Raw genomic sequence first — 27991 nt, 5'->3', positions numbered from 1 at the left:
GTTACAGCAACTGTCATTTTTAAACCAACTAAACTGCCAACTCAGATCAATTCAAGAACAGCTCATATGGGCAACCTCTGATCATGAATTCAGAGCTTCTAAATTATAGCTTTCAGTATGCCACCCTTAGACAGGATCAGTCTACCAAGCATTACTGGACATCGGAAGACAGTTCTAACATAAAAACTAAGGACAAAATAGTGAGTGAAAGCAACTCAGAGAAAACACACCACATAGGGCAAAGAAAATTGTAAAATACTTATAATTAATATCAGAGAAGTAATAAAGAAAATGCACCTGTGAAACAAGAACAGCATACTATAAGATGCCAACATTCAGAAATTTTAGAAGAAGCTCATGGAAATTAAAAATATAAGGATAAATCTTTTAATTCAGGGGAAAGACTGGAAAATAAAGCTGAGAAAAAAAAGAATCAACCAGAAAATAGAGCCAAAGGACAAAATGATAGAAACAGAAGAGAAAGAATAAGAAAAACAGAACAGTCCAGAGGGATGCTGAATAAAAGCAGATTCAAAAAGAGAACAGAGAAAACAGAAATTTTTCAAGCAGAGAGAAAAAGAATTTCCAAAATAAAAGGCTCATCAAGTACTCAGCACAGCTGGTAAAAACAGCCTCAGACAAAGGGTCTGTGACACTTTAGAAAATGCAGAAAAACGAGAGTGTACATACTTTCTGGACAGTAAAAATCGACCATACACAAAGAAAAAGTAATCAAAATTGCTTTAAGCTTTTTGATAGCAATACTGGAAACTAAAAGGTAATGGAGTGATGCCATCAAAATACCGGGGAAAAGTTATTTCCAACCTAGAATTCTGTAAGCAGACAATGTGAAGTTAGGAGTAAGACTCTTTGCAGACAAGCAAGGTCTCAAAAAATCTCCGTATGGCCTTTCTCAACAAGCTGCTGGAAGACATGTTTCACCATGGTAAGGTACTAAACAATGCCATCAAGCAACAGGAGGTCCAATGTAAAAACAGGCAAAAGATAACAGACACATCTGCCATCCAACAGGTCTAAACTGGGTCTAGTTTGCAAAAGGCTCCAGAAGCTATTTCTCCAGGAACGTGAAACCAATAGAAGCATATGACTGACACAACTGACAAAGACGTGAATTAGTGGTAAGTAAAAAAAACCCCATCAAAGGAAAAGGCACTTGTTTATTTACAAGGAAAATGAACTGTCAGGAGAGAAAAAAACAAGCACAATTTACCACACGGTTCAGGTGAGAAAAGCATTTTACACAGTAAATTAAAGAAAACACTGAATACTGCTCTAAGCAATATTATGAAGTAACACTGAGAAGACTGGCAAGGATACAGACATTGGGCAGGACGGGTGGGGAGCTAAATAAGCATTTTCAATAGCAGAAGTCAATAGATTATGCCGACAACTGAAAAATCAGGCAGGAAAACAAGCGTGTTATTTAGAGACATGCACATAAATACTGAGTAAGCAGCTCAAAGTACTTACCTGTAGGAAGGGGGAAATCAAACAATATTACTTTTTATAATAAACCTTATAGAAGAACCATTAGATTCTTTAACCCATGTGTATGTATAACTTTGTTAAACAAAGTAAAAATAAAGAAGGAAGGAAAGAGAGTATGAAGTCTGCAGGCAGACTACATGGGTTTATTCCTGGACACGCTCTTTATTAACTGTGTGACTTTGAACAAGTTACTTAATCTCTCTGAGCCTGAATAAGGCAACATTTGTAGCATGAATAACAAACAATATCTACCTCATAGAGTTGTTGGGAGGATTGAGTTAATACACATAAAGCTCTTAAAAACAATGCCTGGCATATAATAAGTATTGATTAACAATGACTTGTTTTAAAATATCTGTGTCTGGGATTGTCTGTGAAATAAGCTCTTGAATTCTAATGATGGGTGTAAAGACCTTATAGGAGTTTTCTTTTTGAAAAGAAAAGGAAGGGGCGCCTGGGTGGCCCAGTCGGTTAAGCGGCCGACTTCGGCTCAGGTCATGATCTCGCGGTCCGTGAGTTCCAGCCCCACGTCGGGCTCTGTGCTGACAGCTCGGAGCCTGGAGCCTGTTTCAGATTCTGTGTCTCCCTCTCTCTCTCTGACCCTCCCCCATTCATGCTCTGTCTCTCTCTGTCTCAAAAATAAATAAACGTTAAAAAAAAAATTAAAAAAAAAAAAAGAAAAGGAAAATTATCTTTTTGCATTATGTTTTGTTTATAAACAAATTACAGATTACATAAGCTAAACCTTAAGGATGTTTTATTATTTTATCAGTGAAAAAAATTCCTCATATAAACTTTAAGAATGCCACTCATAATTACCTTTCTTAAAATGCCAGCAATACTCATCTGAGAAAATCAATACTGGAAAGAATGCCTTAAAATTTTAATCAAACATCCAAAGTCTAAGATTAAACAAATCAAGTCTCTGCTGACATAAGATAATTTCCCTTTCTTTAATAATCAATTTAATTTAATGGCTTTCAAAAAGAAGCCTGGAGCTTGCTTCAGGCTGATCAGATTTCCTAACACTGTAGCTCCATCACAGAAGTCAACAGATACATTTTAGTTGGTCACAACGCCTAGATTACATCAGTCTAAAGATAATTAGAGTTGCATAAAGGCAACAACTTTTATTAAATACTTCTTAATGAATTAATCAAAACTAAATTTTAAAGATTCAGTAACCTACTAATAAAACATTCTCTTTCTCAACGCTCCTTTCCTGTTCCTGTGCTTTTGTCATAATGGCAATTTTAAAACCAAAACATGCCTCTAATCAAACAGTAAATATGTCATAATCATCCCTCCCTCCTACACACACTCAGAGAATTTTTTCTTAAAACGCATTCACTCACTCTGCTAGATGCTAGAATATCAAAGATTACCAAGAAACAGATCTTTTTCTCAGAGAGCTTAAAACGAGAAATAAAATGAATATAACCATCTAAAATTTTTATTTAGTGTTCTGTATCTTATTTTTTTTAACATTCCCCAAAAGAAATAGACGTCTTTATAATAAAAGTTAGAGATCATTTCCTGACATAAGAACAGTACACACAACAAGCTACAAGAGGTGAAGGGGAACAATGATTTTCAGTAGCAAGATCATCATCTTCAAAAAAAAAGAGACAGGTATCTACAAAAAAACTTAGTAAGTAAAATTTAGAAATTCAGAGAATAGAGAATGTGAAGTTGCAAGACATTCAAAGCAGAAAAAAAAAAAATGGACAAACACTGGGGATCAGGAAAACAAGGAGCATATATAAGGAATCATAATTAGTTCACTGTTCATTAAAGACAAGAGAGGTATTGGGGCACCTGGGTGGCTCAGTGGGTTAAGCTTAGGCTCAGGTCATGACATCACAGTTTGTGGGTTTGAACCCCACATAGGGCTCTGTGCTGACAGCTCAGAGCCTGGAGCCTGCTTCAGATTCTATGTGTCTGTCTCTGTCTCTCTCTCTCTCCCCCTTCCCAACTTGCGCTCTGTCTCTCTCTCAAAAATAAAAAAATAATAAAGAAATAATTTTAAAAGTAAGGGAGGTTGGAAGACTAAGCCTCAGAGCAGCCCAACATTTAGAAACCATGAAAAAGAAAAGATCCCAGCAAAGAAAATTCAGGGAGTGTGGTTTTTCTGCCAGGCCTCTCCCAAGTAGGAAGTCTGGCTAGAGACTTGTTGTATGTGAGCAGGCCTTACGTTAGCCTGAGTGCATAAAGAATGAGCCATTGGGATGGTGCAACACTTAAATCCCAAACAAGGAGGGAGGAGTATTAGTTCTTGCCCAAAAACCCTCTGGCATCTTCCCTCACAACGTATAAAAATGTATGAAAACCACTTAGCACAAGGAAAGTGCTCAATAAATGGCAGCTGTTAATTGACACTCTGAAACTTCCCTTCCACTATAGTAAGACATTACCCAGTTTTGGTGGCAAAGATCCTAGTTCTTTGTTTTGTTTTGTTTTTTTTAATTTAAATAACATATAGCTGAGAAGGTGACAGACTGAGTTTAAAATATTTAAAGAGAGAGTCTGAATCTTGGTGGCTGCTAAAAGGTCTGAGAACTCAAGAACAAGGCAAAATTGGCCAGGGTGGGGGGCAGGGGGAGTTGGAGTCAGAGACCAAGACAATTCAATGAGTAAAGAACAGTCTTTTCAACAAATGATACTGAGAAAACTAGATAGCCACGTGCAAAAAGAATGAAGTTAGATCCCTACCTCATGTCACATATAAAACTAACTCAAAATGGATCAGAGACCTAAATGTAAAAACTAAAACTACAGAACTCTTGGAAGAAAACCCAGGTATTAATCTTCATGATCTTGGATTAGACAAATCTTTCTTAAATGTAACACCAAGGGGCGCCTGGGTGGCGCAGTCGGTTAAGCGTCCGACTTCAGCCAGGTCATGATCTCGCGGTCCGTGAGTTCGAGCCCCGCGTCAGGCTCTGGGCTGAGGGCTCAGAGCCTGGAGCCTGTTTCCGATTCTGTGTCTCCCTCTCTCTCTGCCCCTCCCCCGTTCATGCTCTGTCTCTCTCTGTCCCAAAAATAAATAAACGTTGAAAAAAAAAATTTTTTTAAATAAAATTAAATAAATAAATAAATAAATAAATAAATAAATAAATGTAACACCAAAAGCACAAGCAAAGAAAATAGGTAAACTGGACATCGAAATTAAAAATCTTTGAGCTACAAACGGTATCAGCAGGAAAATGACAACAACCAGAAGAGAAGCAATTATCTGCAAATCATATATCTGATACGGCATTTGCATTCAGAATATACAAAGGACTCTTACAACTCAGTGATAAAAACACAACCCAACTTACAAATGGGCAAACAATTTTAAAAGACTTTTTTTCAAAGAAGATATGCAAATAGTAATCACATGAAAAGATGCTCAACATCATTTGTCATTAGGAAAATACAAATCAAAATCACAATAGATGCACTGGACATCCACCAGGATGGCCACAATCAAAAAGGGACAATAACACGAATTAGTTAATGAGGATATGGAAAAATTGGAACCATTCGTACACTTCTGATGAGAATGTAAAATGGAACAGAAAATTTGGAAAACACTCTGGCAGTTCTCCAAACAATTAAAAATAGAGTTATCATATGACCTAGCAATTCCACATCTAGATATATGCCAAGAGAAATGAAAACAAATGGCCATGCAAAAATTTGTACATGCATGTTCATAGCATTATTCACAGTAGTCAAAGTGGAAACAACCCAGACACCCATCACCTGATAAAGAGATAAACAAACAAAGGTGGTATGGCAATACAATGGGGCATTATTTGGCCATTAAAAGGAATGCCGTACTAACACATGCTATAACAGTGAATCTTAAAAGCATCATGGTAAGTGAAAAAAGCCAGTCACAAAAGACTACATATTTCATGATTTCATTAAATGAGAAATCTAGAAATGACAAACTTGTAGACACAGAAAATGGATTAGTGGTTGCCAGGGACTCGGGGGGTAGAAGGGAGTGGGAAGGAACTGTCAACGGGTACTAGGTTTCATCTGGTTTGATGGAAATGTTCCAAATTTAGATTATGGTGCCAGTCATACACACAACTGTGAATACTATAAATTGTGTTGAACTGTACACTTTCAATGGGTGAGTTTTATAGCATGTGAATTTTATATTTTAAAGATTAGGACATTCTTTAAAAAAATAAAAAATAAAAAAAATAAAAACAAAAAAATTAAAAGCTGGGGCAAGTTTTATAACTGACTTTCTCCTAAAAAGTCTTCTTACAAAACTGCTCTCTGGAATAATTTTGGAAGACTCTGTATTCTGTAATAAGAAAGAAGTTCATTCTAAAACAAAGCCTACAAAAAGACAATTCATTCTGCGGAAATGCAAAAAAATATCTCAGAACAATCTCTGGAATATTCTACAGTTCTTTAGCTATATAATCTTCCAACCAATGGTAGGAAGTAGCAAGTACTAGTAATAATAAAAATAATTGTTAGTACTAACTTTGTTGTTATTTATTACTTATCTGTATTATGTGTCAGCCTTTATACAGTATTTCCTTATTTAATCTTAAAAAAAATAAAATAAAATAAAACCTTATTCAAAACAAAAGTCCACAGTAGTAGGCTGTGGTAGATAAATTATGATACATTATACCATGAACTATTATGAAGTCATTACAAATCATTTTCTGGATATGACACTAAAAGCACAGGAGACCAAATAAAAGATAAGTTGGACCTTACCAAATTAATAGCGTTTGTGCATCAAAGGACATTATCCCTTTGAAAAAAGATACTGCAGTTTGGGTGAAAAGGCTGTGCATGGATTGGGAGATAATATGTGTAAATTATGTATCTGATAAGGGACTGATATCCGGAATACATAAAGAACTCCTCAAACTCAACAACAAGAAAACAACCAACCAGGTTAAAAAATGGGAAAAGGACTTGATATACATTTCTCCAAAGATATATAAATAGTCAGTGAGCACATGATAAACATGCTTAACATCGCTGTCATTACACAAATGTAAAACAAAACCACAAGGAGATAACACTTCATAGCTGTATGTATAAATGTAATGAAAAAACAGAAAATAACAAGCATCAGCAAGGATGTAGACAAATTAGAACTCTTGTGCACTGCTGATGGGAATGTAAAATGGTACAGCTACCGTGGAAAATGGTACAGCAAATCTTCAAAAACATGAAACACAGAATTGTCACATGATCCAGTCACATGATTCCACTGGGTAGAAAAAGAAGTAAAAGAAGTATAATGGATTATCTAGTTTTAAAAAATAAGGAAATTTTGACACAGGCTACAACACAGGTGAACCTTGAAGACATTATACTAGTGAAATAAGCCAGTCCAAAAGGACAAATATTACATGATTCCTCTTTCATGAGGTTCTTAGAGTAGTCAAATTCAGAGACAAAAAACAGAATGGTGGTTGTCAATGGCTGGGAAAAGAGGAGAATGAGGAGTTAAGAGTTTAACGTGTACAAAGTTTCAATTCCTAAAGATGAAGAAGTTCCAGGGATGGATGGTGGTGTCCATTCTACAACCATGTGAATAGACATAATGCCACAAAACTGTATGCTTAAAATGGTGAATTTTATGTATATTTTTCAATCTTTTTTTTTAATTGGGGGGGGGGCGCACAGGGGAGAGGGCAGAGGGACAGAGAGAATCTTAAGCAGGCTCCGTGCTCAGTACGGAGCCCAACACAGGGCTCAGTCCCATGACCCTGGAATAATGACCTGAGCCAAAATCAAGAGTTCAGGTGCTCAACCAACTGAGCCATCCAGGCGCCCCCGTATATTTTTCCATCTTAAAAAACTTATAACCATCACACTAAGATATATTAATGACAGGAAATAGAATATATTTGCGGTGGGACAAACTGGCAATCTTCCCCGTTTAGTTAGCACACAGAAATCAAAACAATTCAATGGGTCTGGCACATTGAAAAAGAGCCCTTTTCGCCTGGGTCACAAAGACAACAATGACTGACAGCTAGTGACTCTTGAATTACACCAGGCTTCAAACAAGGCAGGAAAGATGTAAATGCTTCTCAGCACAATAATAGAGGTGGTCTACTGGGCTTCACCTAAACTTTGCTCACCTATAATTAAAGTTGTGAGATGTCTGAGAAAAATAAATGCTTTTTTGAGTTCACAGGTGACTTAGGAAATGGAGCCAGCTTGATCACAGATCTCAGCAGTATAGAGGCTGCACAGAATTGGGGCACTCATTGGATTGGCACTCCCACCTCTCTGGAGTCTATTGTAGACTGGGTAGAGAAAAGAATAATTGAGCAGAAGAAAGCATCACTGCCTATCCTGTAGAGGCCAGAAGCACTGCTCAATCGTGCAAACTACAAGTAGGATTCAAGGAGAAATATCTCTTCTTGTGGACAGCGTGTTGGGGGTGACGTCATGAGACTGAAAGAGTTTGGGGGGAAAGGGGCTGTAGGATTTGGTATACAGGCGTGATCTGCCCCTGCCTTTGTCTCCAGCCTCATCTCCTGCCACTCTTCCCTGGGATCACTCAGCTCTCCTTCTTGCTATTTATTCCTCAGCACCAACTTTGGCCCCATGTGAGAGATCCTGCACCATTTTCTGCCTGAAACAGTCTTTCCTCAGCTGTTCTCATATACTCCCTTACCTCATTCGGTTCTCTTCTCAAATGTCACGTCCTGAAAGAGGCTTTCCTTGATGATCTTATCTAATAATCTCTCCCCCATCACTCTTTCTCCCTTTTCATTGTTTGATTTTTCTTCACAGACTGATCACAGTCCCACATGATTTGTTTATTGTCTATTCCCTATCACTAGAACGTAAAACTCATAGCACAAGGATGGTATCTGTCTTAGTCACGACAACGTTACCTGCTGTTTAGGACAGGGCTATACAAACAAAAAGCAGATATTTGTGGAAGGAACACGGGCTGGGAAAGAGAGAAAGCAGAGTGCAATGGACAGGTCAGGTAGTCTCCAGAAAGACCATTCCTCCTCTCAAAGCACTGTCACCAAGTGCCTCCCCTCAGGGTCTTAAGAATTTCACACCCATTAGCTAGAACGCAGGCCTTTATTCCTCCTACACTGCAATATCCTTCTACCTTGCCTGATCTTTCTGTGAAAAAACATGCATGCATATCTGTACTTCAGTTCAAAGGATGTGGTAAGGGAAGGCTGATAAGGCAGAATGGGCAAGGAAAGCCCATGTATAATTTATCCCAATGTAAGAGTTTTATGTGACCAGAGGCTGGAAGAAGACTGGCTCATCTGGGTAGACGACAACTCAGAATCACCTTGCTCAGCAGCAGCAGTGAAGAAATCCATAACCCACAAGTACAAAGACAATTCCAAGTGCTAACGACACAAAAGAATTCTTGGACTTTCCAAAAAAATTAGCAAAGATTTCCCTTTGGGATAAGAAATGGAAGGGATAAGTTCAATTTGTGAAAAAAGATATACACGGAGGAAAAAAATGCACGCAAATTATTAAAGTGTGATTTACATTAATGTTATTTTTAAACATTTTAACGACAGCCAGACATTAATATATTTGGTTATCTTAAGGCCACAAACATTCGACAAATTCACCAATAGCTTCAATGCATTCATTTTATGTTATTAATGTCTAAAAGGTACATATTTTTTGCTATTACGTTATGGGAGGAAATACAATAAATGTTAACAGTTAACTATGAATGGTGAAATCAAGGATGACCTCAGTGATCTTAACACTTAAATATTTTCCATGGAATCACAAAAAGGTAATGTATTTAAAAATCAAAATAAGTAATTTAATAATCAACAACTTTACTAAAGAAACATAACACAACCACCCTATACAGAGCATTCCACTTTTCTGACAGGCAGAGGAATGCCCTATAATATTGTTTACAACCTTCTCATGAAAACTGAAAACCACTGTATTTTTTTAAAGTTTTTATTTTATTTTTTGAGAGACAGAGACAGAGCGCTAGTTGGGGAGGGGCAGAGAGAGAGGGATACACAGTATTTGAAGCAGGCTCCAGGCTCTGAGCTGTCACCACAGAGCCCGATATAGGGCTTGGACCTATGAACTGTGAGATCATGACCTGAGCTGAATTCGGACACTTAACTGACTGAGCCACCCAGGCTCCCCTGAAATATCACTGTAATTTTGAGCATTTTATTTCCTTCTTCTGAATTTTCAACAGATTTAATATTAATTTTTTAAAGGAAGATTTCAAGGATACTACCTACAAAAACGATGATATTAGAATTTGAATTTTTCAATGATACTTTGATATAAGGAATACCTTGAACTCAGATCTTTTATGGTACAGTGTTCAGAATCACATATTATCAATATGTGTTTCCCGATATTAACAACCTCAGAAGCGATGTAAAATTACAGGGAAAGAAATAATAGTATTTATTCAAAAGAAATAACGTCCACTAATCAAGTGGGAATAGTGACACTTGTTTGCCTACCCAACATCCACTCTTCTCTTACACGTTTCCAACAGAATACTCATTTCATTCATGTTTCTACCCTTATCCTCAGCTCCAAGGGTGGATCTTGATAGTATGAGCTGTTATTTATGTTGGGTGGAACTAACCAGACTGAAGGGGAAGACATACTCTAAGACTGCAGGAATAGATCACACTGTCCTTGTGGACTACACTGATTACCACTGATTTCAATGAGGAAACCAACCTTTGGGTATCAATTTTGTAAAGAGGCAAGGCAGACAAAGAGAGAGAAACTGGATCTACAATGAAGTCATCAATTTGCCAAAACAAATAACTTTGGAATCTGTCTACTATTTTCCGCTTCCTATTATGTAACCTAACGTGATTCTTTACAAGCAAATTTAAGTCAGGCTACATAAAACCCTAATTATATAGCCAAAGCATCCCAATTAATATGGAAAGAAATCAAGTCATTTGGAATTCTTTTCCAAATAAAAAGAGCTCCAATGGTATACATTATTATGTATTAACACCTTAATCCTTACAACCGTTGAAAATTATATTTTGATCATAAAAAGTTTAACTATCCCATCTGCCACACTGTCTTAAGAGTCACTAAGAAAAGGTATCGGTAAACATTGATGCATCTTTCTAAAAATTTAAAAAGGAGGGAGCGCCTGTGTGACTCAGTCCTTAGGTTAAGCGTCTGACTCTTGATTTCAGCTCAGGTCACGATCTCACAAACCGCGAGATGCAGGCCTGCATCGGAATCCGCACAACAGTGCAGAGCCTGCTTGGGATTCTCTTTCTCTTTCTCTCTCTCTCTCTCTCTCTCTCTCTCTCTCTCTCTCTCTCTCTCTCTCCCCGCCTGTACCGCACTCGTGCACGTGTGCTGACACACACCCTTGTGTGCTCTCTCTCAAAAATAAATATTTTCTAAAAAATTTAAACAGAAAAATTTACACATACTTATAATTTTTACTTTTCATGTAAACCAATTCAACAAAGGAAAGAACAATCTTAGGTTCCTTCTAGGGCCTGCATTTAACTGACAAACAATAATAATCAGATTTAGTTCATATGACAATTGAGGCAACTCACCTACACAACAGTTTGTAACTCAGTATGAACAGTGCATGCTCTACATGCACAATCTTTTGTATCTGCGGAAACAACCACTATAATTCATACAAAAAAAAAAAACCACTTTTACTTTACTTAAAGCGATATGTCAGGGTTTATTAATAACACAGGAATGAAAACCCAAGGGTTTTATTTGTTTGATGGCTATGTAAAAATATATCTGGCTTATGAACTATACATCCCATTAGTCCTTTATAGTAATACACAAATACCGCCAGGCAAATATTAAAAGACTAAAGTTTATTGTTGCCAAGTTGCTGGGGCTAAACATCAATTAAAGAAACAATTAAACCAAGGAAAACGTTTGAACTTCTGCAGTCATAGCTCAAGGATACAGAGGGCAAAAACAAGAAATGATGATATTCTGAGTCCACCCTTGAATTCTTAATATGTGACTCCAGCAGAATGAATCAAAAACTTCAGTTTAGCAAAACAGGTGTGTGACTTCATATACATCAAACCTCACAGCACTGTGAAGGAACAATCAAATCTAAAAATCTACTACAGCAGGAAACGGAAGTCTGCACTACTAAAGGGTAAAGATGAACAAATAAATTGTTGTATCATGAGAAATGATAAACAGGGAATGGAAATTCAGTGCAGTAAGGGAAACTGGTTGGCAAATGGTTCAACAGTTTTCAAACTGCTCACTGCTAAACCCCTTTACTGTTGGACTCAAATCTCTGCATCTTATCAGGACCACACTCGTAGGTACTGCTTAATAAACTCAAAACTGTCAATCTTATTGAATATACACTTCTCAGAAACTTCTTCAACTTAAAACAGAAATAGTTTAAGTAACAGCTATTCCACCATTGCTTTTATCCTGAAGGCATGAATTCTTTTCGTTTTTTTTTTTTTTTTTTAATGCTTATTTGTTTTTGAGAGACAGATACAGAGCGCGAGTGGGGAGGGGAAAGAAGAGAAGGAGACACAGAATCCGAAGCAGGCTCCGGACTCTGAGCTGTCAACACAGAGTCCAACGTAGGGCTCAAACTCCCGAACTGTGAGATCATGACCAGAGCCAAAGTCAGAGGCTTAAACGAGTCACCCAGGTGGCCCTGAAGGCATGGATTCTTAAAACCTCTAGTTAATGAAGGACAAAACGTTAAAAGTTGGAAGGAGCCCTAGGAAGTCACTTCTAATCCAGACTCCATATTAAGCTAGGAGAATCTAATGAATCCGTTAAACAAAGATTTTTGAGAACTTTCTATATTCAAAATTCAATGGTGATTGCTGGGGGTGACACAAATATATCTCAAACCTGATCCCTTCGCTCAAGGAACCTATAGGATGCCTCCAAGGAATTACAGGCTGTGAAACTAAATATTATACCATTAAGATAAAAATAAAATCCTAAGAACCACGCGGAGTCATCCAGCAAGATAAAAAAGGTTCAGGAAATGTTTAAGTGATGTTTGAGTTAAATGGGGAACAAGAGGTCAAGTCTGGACATCTGGCAATAGAAGAGAAGGACATTCCAGGCAGTGAGAAAAGAATAAACTCGGAAGCCCTACAAAAATACACCTTGTTTCCAAGGACTCTTTCCTTGCACAGTCTGCTTGGGCCACACCAGTTTTCTTGGTGTTCTGGATCTTCAAATAGGCATTCCATCCTCAGGACCTTTGCATCTGCTGCTTCCTCTGCCAGGAATGATCTTCCCTCAGATACCCACAAGGCTGGCCTTCTTAACTCCTTCAAGGCTTTGCTCAAACATCACCCTCTCAGTGAGAAGTTCCACAACTACCCTATTTTAAACAGTCATCCTTGTGTTCCCTATCACCCCTATCACCCTTCCCTGCTTTATTTTTTCCACAGCACTTACTACCATCTGACACAGTATGTACTCTATGTATTGGCTTTGTCCGCCCCCTGCCAAAAGAGAAGTTGTTCATTTCCAGATTTTAAAACACCACCTGGACACGGTAGGCATGAAATGAATATATGCTGACAAACTGGCTAATGGAATAAACGCATAAAAAAGATTTCTGCCCTCAAACAGGTTATGATATAGTAGAAGCAAATAATTATGTTACATCATTCTTTTCTTTTTTAATGTTTATTTTTGAGAGAGAGAGACAGAGAGACAGAGAGAGAGCGCACACAAGTGGGGGAGGGATAGAGACGGAGACACAGAATCCAAAGCAGGCTCATCCAGGCTCTGAGCTGCCAGCACAGAGCCTGACACGGGCTCGAATCTGCTGACCGCGAGATCATGACCTGGGCTGAAGCCACACGCTTAACTGACTGAGCTGCCCAGGTGCCCCCATGTTACATTATTCTTGAAACACAAAAACATAGTTGGCAGAACCCAATTTCTAAAAGACTGATGCACAGAAGCAGCTCCTGGCATCCCCACTTCTACATGTCCAGAGAGCGCTAGGCTCTTCTGTGCACACCTCTTAGCTCCCTTCCCCCAGGAACACTGTCACTAATGCAATGGCCAAAAATGGCACCAGAGTTGCCACTGCTGCCAGAAGTGTCTCTTCCCACATTAACCTTCACTGTTACCCCTAAGCAAAAGCAAAAAGTATTTCTGATCCATTTTTGGATCAGAGAAACATGTATTCCTGGATTTCCAAATTAAATACATTTTTCTGCAGATGCTTAAATACTGCACCACATGAGTGGTTACACTGACATTACGGATTTGCAAGAAACCTGTTTTGAATAATGATTATTAAGTGTAAGTATGAAAAAACACATCTTTGATTTCTGTTTCTCTATTGCAACGTAGCTTTTCTATGCTGCAAATGGACAGCCAACGCAATATGGTTAAGAAAAAGATGGGTAACAATGTAAAGTTAAGGGCATTTTTTTTCCCCAGTCAGAAGGATCGACTACCATTCTATTCTGGGTTAACAAACAATGTTGAGTTCGCGACTAGAGCACGAGTATTTGAATTATACTACACTAAAACCAAACAGGAAAAGGAGAAAATATTCTTTCTCGCTAGCAAAAGCAAAACCACTTAAGAAAATGAGGAATAAGCTCAAGATTTCTCACTTCGACTAACACCTCCACAGACTGCATTATCATTTTCAGCAAAGTGACATTTTCACATTTAATTTTTAACGGCAGCAATCCTTTCCATCTGGGCTTTATCTGCAGAGAAGTGTTAGCCTTGGCACAAGTTCAATCTTTAGTTGAAAGTCCATTTCTGACTATAAGCAAAGCGCCCCGATAGTTGTACCCCTACATTAATCCTTACCCTGACAGCTCAATGTTATGTTTTACCTGGGGGTGAATTTTGCCCCCAGATGGGCACATATGTCTGTAACCCTTCCTCAATCATTGATAAATTACTTATCCTTACTCCCTTAAAGCCTCCTGCGTTTTCTTCAACAACATTTACACTTGTCAAAGAGTTTTCAGGAATATGACTATTCCTCCTAAATGGGAGAAAAGCTACAAACGAGGGCAAATTCCCTTCGGCCGGGAACTGCCAGACAAGCAGGCTGACATCGTAACTTTCAGGTAGAGTCAACCGTTCTCAGCGGCCAAACGTCGCCGGTTATTGCAAGACCTAATTTACAGCCACTAGGGGAGAAGCCCGAGCGAAAGGTTAGGTCCTCACTTCTCTTCTCTTCTTTAATAAGGAGACACCTGAAAGTCACACCGGGCGGCCGTTGGCTGTATGGCAACACAAGGGAGAGACCGCACAGAGCGAGCGCCCGGCTGATCGCAGGAAGCCCAAGTTCCTGCGCGACCAGAGGATTACGGGGGGAAAACAGAAGCCTCTCTGTGCACAGGAGGAGAGAAAGAAGTCGACCAGGAAAGGCTGCGAGTCGGGGAGGTGGGGCTCGGCGCGCACAGAAGCCGCGGGCGGCAGGAAGGCCGGGGCTCCGCCGGGTGGGCTCGAGGGCACAGGTGGGCTGCGGCCGCCCCACCGCCGAGGGCCCCGCGCCGGGCAGTCCCCCGGGCCTCGCCCGCGCCGCCGGGGAGACACCCAGCCCACAGACGGGCGGAGGAGCCGCCTGGGCAGAGCCCCGTCGGAGCACGGGAGCGCGGAGGGAGGTGAGCACCTAGCTCACGCCCGGCGGGAAGCTGACAGCCCGGGAAGCGCGAGGCGGCCGGGGCGCGCGACGGGCCGAGGCGCGCCTGAGGGGGTCGCCCTGAGGGCGCTGCCAGCCGCCAACGACTCCCCCTCTCGCGGATCGGCGGCGGCGGGATACTCACGTAGGGCTGGTAGAACTTGGAGAGCCGCGGCTTCCCGTGGTTGTTGAAGATGAGGATCGCCTTGATCATGGCTGAGCCGGGCCGACCGGGTGGGCGCTGGGGGCCAGGGCGGGGGCGGGCGCGCGAGCCTCGCCTCGGGATCTCGCCGGCGATCCTTCCCCACCCGCCCCCTCCCGCACGCGCGCGCGCGCGCTCCAGAGCCGCGGGGCGGGGTCTGGGCGGGGCCGGGGAGGGGCCGGCGTGAAGGGAAGCGGAAACATCTCCAGCCCCGAGCCCGCTTGTCGGACAGGCGCTTGCGCGCTTGGCGGGGCGCGGGTACGTGGTTCAGTGACTCCTTCCGGGGGCTGTTGCTGTGAGAAAACCGTAGTTGCGGTATTAAGAGTCAGGGCTCTGCGACAGGTTCCACATAGAGGACCAACCGGCAACTCCAACTAGCCCCGTTGGGTTGGGTCGTCCCCGCCTACTCTGGCGCCTCCGTAGCGACGCCCTCGGCGTAAAGCCCGCCCACTGCACGCGCTGAGCCACCACTTCCGCCCTCGCCTTCCACTGAGCAAGATGGCTGAGGAGCCGGAGTCTGTGCTGCAGCTCCCTCCTTCAAGTACTACTGATGGCGAAGGACCTACGGAGGTCTCCCCAGAAACAGCCACTCCGGAGCCTCCTTCTTCCGCTGCAGTCTCCCCAGGAACAGAGGAACCTGCCGGCGACACCAAGAAAAAAAGTAATTTTGAGAGCAGTTTCTTTCTAGGCAGTGGCGGGAGGCTTAGAGTGCGTCCGACTAGGTCCCTGGCGGCCAATAAAGAAGCAAAATTTAGAGGAGGGCTGGTCCCAGGCGTGGCTTTTGACCTGTCAGGAGAGAGGAAGTGTCGTTTTCGGCTTTCGAGACCTTTGAGTCGAGTCCTCTAGAAAGCCATCTCTGGACGCACCTTAGCAGTGTGGTACCGGTTCTTGGCTGTCACGGTACTTACTACACTGCCTTCGACTCTTCCTTTCAGTTGTCCAGACTGCGAGGTCGTTGAAGATGGGAGCCGAGTGGGATCTCGGTGGCTCCAGGCTCTTAGTATGTATGGGACCTAATCATTTGATTAACGACTTATGGTGATAGGGATGGACGGTGATAGGGATGGTCGGTAGCAAGCCTGGATTCGAATCCACGCCTTCCGGCCGGTTCGCTATTTTTTGTACCAACGGCGCGCGAATTCACTCCTTGTACCAAAAAACTAAAATTTGATCAAGGATAAAGAATGTTCAAAGAAAATCAAAGGCATAAGCATCGCCTCCCCCGCCCTCCCCCCTCCAGCCCATTTTGGAACCTTTATAAGCGAGTCATTTCATTGCCTGAACCCTCAACCTTTCATTGCTTGAGAATTGGTTTGTCATTGTAAAATACGGAAAATCCTAACGAAATCACTTGTCCTCGAGCACTGTATGTAGAGTTGCAGATGAAAAAGGACTTAAATCAGCAATTACGATTCGGATCGTTTGACCCTGGGCCTCAGACCGTTTTTCTCACTCCAGAATTTTAAATATGGGTATGGTATGTTTTCTACTTCTGATCTCACAGCCTCTCAATAGAACTTCATTCAGTTGCTGTTGCTTTTGGAGAATTGACTCTCCCAGCACTGTCTCCCTTTTAAGTCAGATCGCCGTTACATTTGTGGAAAACTTGTTATTTCCGCATGATACATTAGCAGAGAAACAGAAACCTAAGATTATTTGTGTAGATTACTGGTAGAATCTTTATTTCTAAAGAATTCCGTGGTTTTTATGGATTCTTGCTATTTTTTTCCTTCATTTTTACTGTAAGCAGGAACAGACTTTTCAAAGGTTCTTTTGTTTTTTGGCTTTAACAGCCTTAGTCAAAAGCTTACTATTTGATCCCGAAGATAGCTGAGTAAAACAGAGGCGAAAAAAACAATGGCTCATAACCCAGATATGGACTCGGGGTTATATGGCATGTTTTCTTTGGTCTACATAGTTGGGTGGGTGGTTTTTGTTTTGTTTTGTTTTTCTTTAAACCACCTTTGGAAGATCCTATTTTCATTTTCTGGCTCTTGGAAACATTGGAGTTTGCCTCTGTGATGTAAAACTTAGCTGCTAGCTGTTGAATTTCTACCCTGAAGTCCTTTTTTTGAGGATCTCTTCTGGTGAAAGAAGCTTCAGTATTTCATATGATCCACTTCGTTTTAATCTACAGAAGAATAAAGATTCTTGAAGCTCACCAAGGTTGTTGGTCCTTAGGAACTCATTAGGATGTCCTGGGAGAGCTTTTGAACATACCAATGTCCTGCTTTCAAAAGATTCTCATTTAATTGATATTAGATACCTGTATTCTTGTAAATGTTCTCCTAGTTGATTCTAATATATAGCTAGGGTTGAGAACTCTAGGCAAATCACATTTAGAATTTTAAAAAAGAAAAAGTTAAGGTATAACTACAATAAGTAACTTTCCCTTCTCTAGCTTCTTGCCCTCGCACTCTTGTTCCTTCAGCAGCATATGTAACTCACAATATTTTCTGCTTCACTTTACTGAAATTCCCAATTACAACTGAGTTATTGATAGTCCCCACGGAATTAGGGGAGGTGTGGAAGGTGAATCCACCAAAATCTTCTGTTACCTCCCAATTCATCCCTATTTAGGTAACTGAAGCCATAATTATTATATGGAAAAAGGAAGATAAACTTTATCAGGAAGATAAGTTGTATGTGTTCTGTGTTCTAGGTGCCTTCATTCCAGGGGTAAGCTTGAGAAATTGATTTCAGTGACCTGGTGGAAATCTCCATCCATTTTTAATACCAAAGAATGAGACAAGAAGGATGTAATAGAAGAGAGCTAACTTTAGGGGGCAGCAGTACACTACTTTGCTTCCGGTGTTACTTTTGATTGTAGATGTCTGGGTTTTGTTTGTGTTTTGTTTTTTTGTTGTAAGCAAAGTTACTTTAGGAAAAAGGTTCATAGTCTTTGCATTATTAGCACTGTTGTATTTTGGATTATTGAAACGATTTCTCTATCTGAAATTATCTAGTACTTTTTAATACTGTTACTTTCCTTTATTAAGTTTATTGTGGAAAAGTTGGTGGTTACAAAAACACAAATCAAATCAAATGATCGTCTATAATGTCACTACTGAGAAGTAGCATTTTGGTGCAGTTTCACATTTACGTGAATATGTGTGATGGTTTTAATGAAATCAATATCTTATTATACATGCTGTTTTATATTTAGTGCATTTTGATAAGTCATACTGTTAAATATGCTTTTATAATATGTTTCTCAAATGGCTGCTTAAGCCTAAGGTTCAGTAAGTATGAGCTGATATTGCTCTGAGTACTTTACACATATTAACTCATCTAATCCTGCCAACCTTATGAGGTAGATGATGATATCGTTTTACAAATGGAGAAACTTTGGCACAGAGAGATTAAAAAGCTTATCCATGGGGCGCCTGAGTGACTCAGTAGATTGAGCGTCTGACTCGATCTCAGCTCAGGTAATGATCTCACAGTTTGTGGGTTCAAGCCCTGTGTCAGGCTCTGTGTTGACAGTGTGGTGCCTGCCTTGGATTCTCTCTCTCCCTCTCAGTCTCTGCCCCTTCCCTGTGTGTTCTCTCTTTCTCACCTTCTCTCTCTCAAAATAAATAAATAAAAGCTTATCCAGATATATATACCTAGCAAGTAGCAGAGCCAGGATTTTGAATCCAAGGAGTTGAGAATGTGTATACTTTACTATATTATTTAAATTTTATCAGAGAGTGTAATATCCTTTATTTAGCCAATCTCTTCTAAATATCCTTGCTACATACTTAGGTTTACCAGGTTTTTTTGTTTGTTTCTATAAAAATGAATTCTTCAGCAAAGGTGAAATCCTTCTAAGTGACTCTTTTCACATCTTATTATTTTCTTGATTAGATTCCTAGAAGTGTTGCTGGGTCAAAACATATCTTAAGCACTTTGATTTGTATTACCATAATACTTTCCAGAAAAGGTATACGTACCATTTTGTTTTCCCAACAGTAATAATGTCTACACAGTTACTGTAATTTTACTAGTTTGGTCGATGAAAAAGGCCATGACATTATCATAAAGATTTTTTTCATATCTTTATTGACCAAATATTTACATTTATTCTCTTTGGAATTGCCCGTCATGTCCAAATACATTTTAAAGGTCAGTTTCATGGGGAAACCTTTGTGGGACTGTAGAATCACGGGAAAGAATCCACAAAAGTATGATGAAAAGAATATCGCCTAACATTTCTACGTCTTGGACATCCCTCCAGTATCATAAATACACAAACGTGTGTAGATTAAAGGTTTAAGTTTTCTGAAGTCCTTTATATCACATTCTCTTTGGATGCTCAGTATAATTGCCAGTATTTTTTTTTCTTTGACAGTTGATGTCCTCTTGAAGGCTGTGGGAGACACCCCTATAATGAAAACAAAGAAGTGGGCTGTAGAGCGAACCCGAACCATTCAAGGACTCATTGACTTCATCAAAAAATTCCTTAAGCTTGTGGCCTCTGAACAGTTGGTATGAAAGCAACAGTGATCATTTGCCTACATAAATTCACATTAGTTCCTAGGCAACCACAAATAATTGTTGTATACTGAGATGTTGGTGGAATTTCTGTACTTTATTAAATTCTCGGGGGAACCCCAAAATGAAATGAATTTTAGATTTGCTTTTACATTGTGAACCACTTTTGTACCTACTATATTGGTGGTTTTTCTCAGTCACTGAATGCCCATGCAGAAAGATCTTTCATAGAACATTAGTACAGAAAAATTCTGGGTTTTTTTTTTTTTTTAATTTATTTTGTTATCAATGTTCCTTTCTTCCCAGTATTCTTGAGGTAAGCAATATATTTTTGCCACATATCATGGAAGAATTAAGAGAGATACCTATTTCATAATACAGTACTTTGTGGTAGCATTTGTAAGGATTAATATTTTAAATGCCACTGGTTTTTAACTTAGTATTTGACTACAGAAATTTAAATGTCTCCAGGCATCTGGTATTTTTTTGTCACATAGTAGTATATAAGATCCCTTTATCTGCATATCACAATCTTAGTATTAATACAGATAGTGTATGAGTGGATAGGTAATTGAAGAATCACTAAGTATTTTTAAAATACAAATTAAGAGTTTGTATGTATTAGTGTTGGGGAGGGATAGAGTTGCTTGTAAACTTAGGAGTGAGAATGCGTAAGATGAGTGAATTAATTTACTAAAGTGGAATGTGTTGGAATATATTTCTGCCATTAAAGAGGAAGAAACAGATCTAAGAGTTTGGCTAGAGGTGGCTCTCATGAAAGGTTTATAGGCACAAAAGTGCAAGGTAGGTCAATCACTAGAAGTTATTTGAGACAGGAATAGCATAAAACCAAGGATTCTTCCAGAGGAAGTTGCCTTTGTGACCAATGAGAGTGTGTAAAGCATCTGTTTTATAAGAATGCCATATAGAATTTAATTAAATAAGTGCCAGAGATGGGCACAAGATTATAGTGTCATCCACATGCCTATGGTAGCAGAGGACCTTGCCTAGACTCCCAAGTCTAAATGGAAAAATTAGGGGAATGAGGACCTAATACTTAAAAGAAATGAGCAGAGGCTGTCTCTACTAAGGGTGCAGCCTGAAGGGATGGTGAAATAGAAACCCAGAGGAGTACCAAATAAGGCATTACTATTAGAAATTAATGAATACAAAATGAAATGATGCTGTGTTCTATGTTAATGTTAGACTCTTGACTCTTTGTATTGCCTATATCCAGTAATCTGAAAGGACCTGATAGATATCAGTATGTATTAGGTTGAACCACATAAAATTGTCATCAGTCAACCACTGTAACATGTAAAAATAGCAGTTTCGTATGGTTCGACTTTAAACCTTTGTAGTGAATCTGATTAGTTCTTCCCATTTCAGCAGTAGGAAAAAAAAAGTAGAATCATTTTGTCACTTTCCTCAATTAAAGTAGAACTCACATCTGACTTTCATCCGGGTGTACCCCACATTATTTTAAGTAAAATGGATGTTATTTTAAGCAAAGTGGTGTCAGAGGTGTCATCAAGTTTCCAAATTCCCACAAAAACAGAGTCGATTAGATACCAAAACCAAAAAACGTTGATCAGTATTTATAACAAAATTGGATGATGGGCACCTGGGTGGCTTAGTCGGTTAAGCTTCCAACTTCAGCTCAGGTCTGTGCCTCCCTGACTCATGTTCTGCCTGCCTCTCTCTCTCAAAAATAAATAAACAGTAAAAAAAAAAAAAAAAAAAAAAAAAAAAATTGGGGACGCTTAGGTGGCTTAGTTGGTTGAGCGTCTGACTTGGGCTCAGGTCTTGATCTCACGGTTCGTGAGTTTGAACCCCATGTCAGGCTCCGTGCTGACAGCTCAGAGCCTGGACCCTGCTTCGGATTCTGTGTCTCCCTCTCTTTCTGCCCTTCCCCCATTCATGCTCGCTCTCTCAAAAATAAATAAAAACATTTTTAAAAATTAAAAGAAAAAACTGGATGACAGAGTATCCTCATGAACCCTAAAATGCATGGTATCAGCAAATATGCCGAGAGAAGCATGGAAGCAACAGATTGGTATCTGACAGCGCTGGGAAAAGGAGAACCTGAAAATAGCCAACAAGTATTCCCTGGAAAGTGGAGCAGGTCAGTTTAAGAATGGTAGCTGAACCTGAGAGGGTCCTCTCCAGTAGCAGGTGATTACATATCTATCAGTGCTAAGGAGGACTGAAGAGGCTAGAACAGTCTAGCTCCAAAGAGCTGTCAAAACAGACTCAGTGGGGCTCCTCTACTGAGGAAGAGCTTCTGGAAGTGAAACAAAATTGAGCAGCATAACAACCTGAGAGAAGAGAGAAAGACCAGATCAAAGTGGAGAGGAACAGTGGAAAGCTCAAAGTTGAAGAAAACAAATTATATATAAAAGTAAGCAATAGAGAAGTACAAAGCTCAAGTCCCATACAATGTTACAAGAAAATAATGACATTCCTGAAGACCAAGTCATGCCAGAAAGATGTGCCTGTGATAGAAGTCAATAACTAACTTATTTCAAAACGAGCTAAGACATTAAGAAAACCATAATCAGCATCAGTAAAACTCAAGTGAAGTGACAGAGCTAAGGAAAAGATTTAGAAATAAAAGTTATTTCAGAAATGGAGATTTAAGTAGAAGAAACATAAAAGCAAATAACAGATAATGCTTTAGGAAAAGTAGAAGGCAAAAACCAATTTTTTAAACAAAGAGAAAAATGGAAGGTAGAAAAGATTTCAGAAAAGGTGGCAAGGGCGCCTAGGTGGTTCAGTCGGTTGAGGGTCTCGTGGTTCATGATGAGTTCAAGCCCCTCGTCAGGCTCTGTGCTGCCAGCTCAGAGCCTGGGGCCTGCTTCAGATTTTGTGTCTCCCTCTCTCCCCCTCCCCTACTTGCATTCTCTCTCTCTCTCTCTCTCTCTCTCTCTCTCTCTCTCTCAAACATAAAAAAAAATAAGAAAAGGTGGCAAATAGTGAGTATGAGCAAAGGAGAGTGAACATATGGTTAACAGGGGTCCCTGAGAAAGCAAAGCAAAGGAACAAAACAATTTAAAACTATAAAAACAATAATTTGAAACCATAAATTTTTTTATTAATGTTTTTACTTATTTTTGAGAGAGAGAGCACGAGCAGGGTAGGGACAGAGAGAGAGGGAGAAGCAGAATCCAAAGCAGCCTTCAGGCTTGAACTGTTGGCACAGAGCCTGACACTGGGCCTGAACCCATGAGACCATGACCTGAGCCGAAGTCGGACACTTAATTGAGTGAGCCACCCAGGTGCCCCAAGGAAAATGTCTTAAAAAGATTTGAAACTACATAGTGAAAAAGTTCCTGAGAATATCAACAAAGAATAACAAGTACCCAAGAAACATTCTGGTAAGATTGTACTACACTTGAAACTAAAAGAAAAAACTCCTTTGCACATACAGGGGAGAAAAAGAGGACATGACTTTGAAAGAAAATTAGTTTTCATGAAGCTTTGACAGCAAAGTTACAAAGAAAGAAAATGTGAGATAAGGATTTTATATGCAACAAAACTGACTTTTAATAGGCACAAACTATTAGCAATGTGCAAGAATTTGGAATTGTCCCCATGAACCCTTCCTGCGGAAGCTACTAGAAAAAAAAACTTCATAACAATGAAAGACTAGTGATTTAAAAACAAAATCAATTTTTAATCTTCCCAGGGCGTCTGGCCAGCTTAGTCAGTTGAGCATCTGATTCTTGATTTCAGCTCAGGTCATGACCCCAGGCCCTGCATCACACTCTGTGCTGGGTATGGAGCCTGCTTGGGATTCTCTCTCTCTGTCCCTCTGCCCCCCTCCTCTGTGTGCTCACGTGCTCTCTCTCTCTCTCTCTCTCAAATAAGATAAATACAATCTTAAATGTTTCTTGAAAAAAAATTTATCTTCTGAAGATGTAGCATTTAACAAAAGATTGCATTTTAAGTTTTTTTTTTTTTTTTAATGTTTACTTATTTTTGAGAGACAGAGACAGAGTGCAAGCAGGGGAGGAGCAGAGAGAGAGGGAGACACAGAATCCAAAGCTTAAAGAACAGGCTGTAAGGATACTAGGTTTCAGTTACGTTACTTTTTTTTAATCTCATATGGCTGGAAGTGTGACTTAACAGTAGTGGTACTCCACTGATGTTCAGTACTTTTGAGAGTCTTCAAAGGTGATAAAGGTAAAAAAAAAAAAAAAAAATGTTTTTAAGTCCAAACATGTGTGGCATTTATACTCCCATCCCAAAATGCACAAAGTAGCTCAAATACTAGATTTCTTCATTTGGGGCTGTATCTGTGTGGAATTTCCTTAGGAGAAAGCCTGTCTTTAATTATGAGTAAATGGGAAAATTTATATTTCCAGCAATTCCTTGAATAAACCTTCAAATGCTATTTGTAAAGACAGTATTTAAAAGTTTCTCAGTTATAAAAAGTTGGGAGCCACTGTTGTAGGACCAGAAATTTTGTTATGTGTGTTCACCCAGAGGAAAGAGGTGATTGATCTTTATAAAGCTTTCATTGGGTTGACTAACTTATTAGTATTAGAAGGAGTTTAGGGAAGCTTTTTTCGCTTGTGAAGACACCTTGAAATAGCTGATTGATTGGAGCACAGAAAAGTATAGATTAATCAGGATACCACTGAACACGAGTCACCTTTTTTCTTCTCTCTTGCAGTTTATTTATGTGAATCAGTCCTTTGCTCCCTCCCCAGACCAGGAGGTTGGAACCCTCTATGAGGTAAAACATCAGTGCTTTGTTTTCTTTCTTTCTTTTTTCTTTAATAGTTTTTTAATTCTTTTTTTAAAGCATGGCATATATATTTTTTAATTTTTTGCATGTCTTTATTTTTGAGAGAAAGAGAGAGACAGAGACAGAGTACTAGCTAGGGAGGGGCAGAGAGAAAGGGAGACACAGACTCTGAAGCAGACTCCAGGCTCTGAGCTGTCAGCACAGAGCCCGACATGGGGCTTGAACTCATGAACTGCGAGATCATGACCTGAGCTGAAGTCAGAGGTTGAACCGACTGAGCCACCCAGGCACCCCTTAATTTTTTTTTTAATGTTTATTTATTTTTGAGACAGAGAGAGACAGAGCATGAACGGGGGAGGGTCAGAGAGAGGAAGACACAGAATCCGAAACAGGCTCCGGGCTCTGAGCTGTCAGCACAGAGCCCAACGCGGGGCTCGAACTCACGGACCGCGAGATCACGACCTGAGCCGAAGTTGGACGCTTAACCGACTGAGCCACCCAGGCGCCCCTGATAATTTTTTTTTAAGTTTGTTTATTTTTAAGAGGGAGCACACGTGGGCCTGTGCGCTTGTGCACAGGGACAGGGGCAAAGAGCAAGGGGGACAGAGGATCTGAAGCAGGCTCTGCACTGACAGCACGGAGCCTGAGAACTCAGCACTGTGAGATCATGACCTGAGCTGAAGGCGGATACCTAACCGACTGGGCCTACCAGGCGCCCCAGCGCTTTGTTTTCTTGATGGAGTCTGCACATCTGTATATATTATGTGATCATTAACTGACAACATTTGAAGAGATGATAGGCCATTCTTCGTCGGCGTGAAAGGAGAGATTACTTTCTTGTCATATCTAACACTTTGAACATACTTGGATCTCAAATTATAGTGATGGGGGAATTAGGAAACGCATAATACAAACAGAAGATGACTGTGAAGTACAGTAAATCCAGATCTGCCTCCCGAGACACTGAAAGGAAGACAGCCCAAGAATGACTTTCTTATCCCGCATTCTTACGGAGGGTTACTGGTCCTAATCACTCAAGTGTGCATACTAGCACCACTACTGGAAAACAGTACATACCTTATAGTTAGAGATGGGACAAGGTACTATGCAAGCCCAGCCATGCCTAAAATACTAGGTTTTATTAAATATTTATGATTACTGATACGTGTCTGAGAGTAACCTGGACCTGTGGAAAGAAATAGTCTTATAGATAACTTACATGTATGAGGAGATTTATAATACATGTAACTTTTTTCTTAGTTTTATCCAGGAATATCAAAAATGAGTTTAATTTACTGCCTTGTTTTTTTTTTCTTTTTTTTTTGTAGTGTTTTGGCAGTGATGGTAAACTGGTCCTACATTACTGCAAATCTCAGGCCTGGGGATGAAGTACAGAGAAAAAGATCTTGCTACCCAAATGAATCTTCACAAAGGAAACAGCCTTGGAAAAAGTTTTGATACTTGTGACAAGAGACGTGTGTATGTGATCTAGTTAGCATGTATCTACCATGACTTTTGTTTATGCCTAAGGAAACCCATAGAGTAGATGGGCTCACAAAAATGTGATTTGTATTAATACACAAATCATCATAGAAGATTGACTTTAGAGTATACCCATTACTACAGCTCTTGCTCTAAATCTGCCTCCAGTGTGTTGAAAAGGAGACTAAGACTGTAGAAAGCTTCTTCGTTACCAGTTCTCAGTGACTGAAATTGTTTACTTGTCGAATGAACACTCTGCTGATTTTTTCCACTCTAAAAGGCAGTTTACTAAGGGATTCTTTGTGTGTGCATTCAGGGAAGTTCGGTTTGAGGTATGGGCTATGCCTTTTCTCATGTGCATTTAGACCTACGGTGTTAGGAAGTAGGAACAGAGACTGGCTGGCTTTATATCTCACATGGTCCAGTAGGTGGCAGCCTAGCTGGCAGAAAGATTTCAGCAGCTTGGTTTTACATTTTTTCCGGATGATAATGGAGGGAAAAAGCGTCTCCTGCTACTTTGTAGCAAACATCTAGCCAAGAGAGCAGGCATGTTGACACACTGGAAGGCTGCTTTAGAGAATGTGCGTGGTTTACAATTATTTTAGTGGGAAACGGAAGGAATTTTACAAATTCTGGACAACTGAGTCATACAGCACTTCAGTCCTATCATTTAAGGAGTGTGAGTCCTAATGGTTGTAACTGTGGTGTCATTTTGTGTCTTATTTTTACAATGTCAAAAGCATGTAATGAGTAAAGCCAGGAACATCTTTGAGTTTTTTATAATCCATTTTCTACCCTGAAAATGCTCAAAGAATAATGGATAGCCTTAGGTTTTTTGTGTATTTCATTCTATGACTAAAAGTACCATTTTTCCTGATGCTGTAAGACTGGTAATTCTTACAGGTGAGATTCTGTATTTTATCATTCTGTACTATAATGGTAATGCAGCATTTCAAAAAAGCATTCCAATAAATGGATTGGAATGTTCAAACAGGAGCTAATACATGGATGAGAATTCTGAGTGTTTATTTTCAAAAGTAATTATGATTTTGTCAAAAGACTTTGAACTACACTTCTGTCCCTTAAATCCCACAATGTACTTTGTGGTTAATGATCTGCCATATGTTAGCATCAGGGTATGCTAAGGAACAATTCAGTTTACAGTGATGCAATCACTCTTCGGTACTCATTTTTCTGCCCAAGAATGAATTCTTAAGTCTCCTTATACTGATGTCCCTGTGTACTAAATTAATATAGCTAGGAGTTAGCTCTGGAATAATACAGGGTGAATTATGCAAATTTATCTTGTAAGACTGGGGAAGAAATTTATATATATGTTGAAAGCTGGGAAGGGTATTATTTTTGAGTCAAATAAGTTGGATATGGAAAAGATCTATTCTCTAGCTTTATCCACTTATAGTTACTGAAGGGTGTGGATATATTTATTTATATGCGTGTATGTAGCAAAAATGTGTTTAAATTACATTAAATTTGCCATTGAGGTTTCGGATAGAATATTTACTACCTCAGCATTGAAAACTGCTTGAGTTTGACTTTGTGACATCAACTTAATTATTCTTTTTTGATCTAAATAACAATTAAATCTAAGGTTAGCTAAATATACATACCTTATTTGTTTTCATCCCTAATAACCTTGAAAGTATATGGGGCTTTACGTATTTTTCAAACCATATTTACATTATTATCTCTTAAATCCTTGCCCAAAGGATTTAGTCATTCTGTGCTAACTTTGCAACAGTTAACTTTTAAGCCTGGATGTCATAAGCTATTGAGTGGCTAGAAACTAAAACACACTTCACAAGTATTTTTACAATTATCTGGTTTAAACTGCCTTAATTGCAACTGAGTCTGCGGCGGGGAGCACCAAACCTTCCAGTTGTACTTTAAGTTTTGCATCTTTATGAGA

At 39.6% G+C, this 27991-nt stretch overlaps 2 protein-coding genes across 7 annotated transcripts in view; one reads left to right on the top strand and one right to left on the bottom strand.

Annotated features, from left to right (window-relative positions):
* AP3S1 (adaptor related protein complex 3 subunit sigma 1) overlaps positions 1–15525 on the bottom strand; it is a 72785-nt gene extending 57260 nt beyond the window's left edge. For 2 of the 5 annotated variants that reach the window (XM_027076870.2, XM_053219924.1), the window contains exon 1: positions 15297–15512. In XM_027076870.2, the coding sequence (XP_026932671.1) occupies positions 15297–15365 (69 nt within the window). In that variant the 5' untranslated portion in view covers positions 15366–15512. Of the gene's footprint in view, positions 1–15296 lie in introns of all 5 variants that reach the window. The other 3 variants (XM_027076871.2, XM_027076869.2, XM_027076868.2) reach the window with 3 other exon arrangements.
* Positions 15526–15649: 124 nt separating this feature from the next.
* Positions 15650–27683, top strand: ATG12 (autophagy related 12). 2 transcript variants are annotated; one of them, XM_015076683.3, is made up of 4 exons: positions 15686–16014; positions 19687–19823; positions 24508–24570; positions 25911–27683. In XM_015076683.3, the coding sequence occupies exons 1-4, from the start codon at positions 15852–15854 to the stop codon at positions 25968–25970; spliced, it is 423 nt and encodes a 140-aa protein (XP_014932169.3). In that variant the 5' UTR covers positions 15686–15851; the 3' UTR covers positions 25971–27683. The 2 variants fall into 2 exon arrangements, with proteins under 2 accessions (XP_026932673.2, XP_014932169.3); XM_027076872.2 differs by lacking the exons at positions 19687–19823; positions 25911–27683 and having other exon boundaries at positions 15650–16014; positions 24508–24569.
* The last annotated feature ends 308 nt before the right edge of the window (positions 27684–27991 follow it).

Source organism: Acinonyx jubatus, chromosome A1 (genome assembly GCF_027475565.1).
Source record: "Acinonyx jubatus isolate Ajub_Pintada_27869175 chromosome A1, VMU_Ajub_asm_v1.0, whole genome shotgun sequence".
Classification (NCBI taxonomy): domain Eukaryota; kingdom Metazoa; phylum Chordata; class Mammalia; order Carnivora; family Felidae; genus Acinonyx; species Acinonyx jubatus.
The sequence above is the reverse complement of the archived record's forward strand: the minus strand, read 5'-3'. Positions and strand labels throughout refer to the sequence as shown.

What these genes read in the sequence shown, in the direction of transcription:
- ATG12 (XM_015076683.3), top strand. Translation starts at nt 15,852, where the DNA reads ATGGCTGAGGAGCCGGAGTCTGTGCTGCAGCTCCCTCCTTCAAGTACT. An exon ending in CGGCGACACCAAGAAAAAAA is followed by an intron (nt 16,015 to 19,686) that starts GTAATTTTGAGA and finishes TTTCTTTGACAG; the next exon opens with TTGATGTCCTCTTGAAGGCT. An exon ending in TTGTGGCCTCTGAACAGTTG is followed by an intron (nt 19,824 to 24,507) that starts GTATGAAAGCAA and finishes TCTCTCTTGCAG; the next exon opens with TTTATTTATGTGAATCAGTC.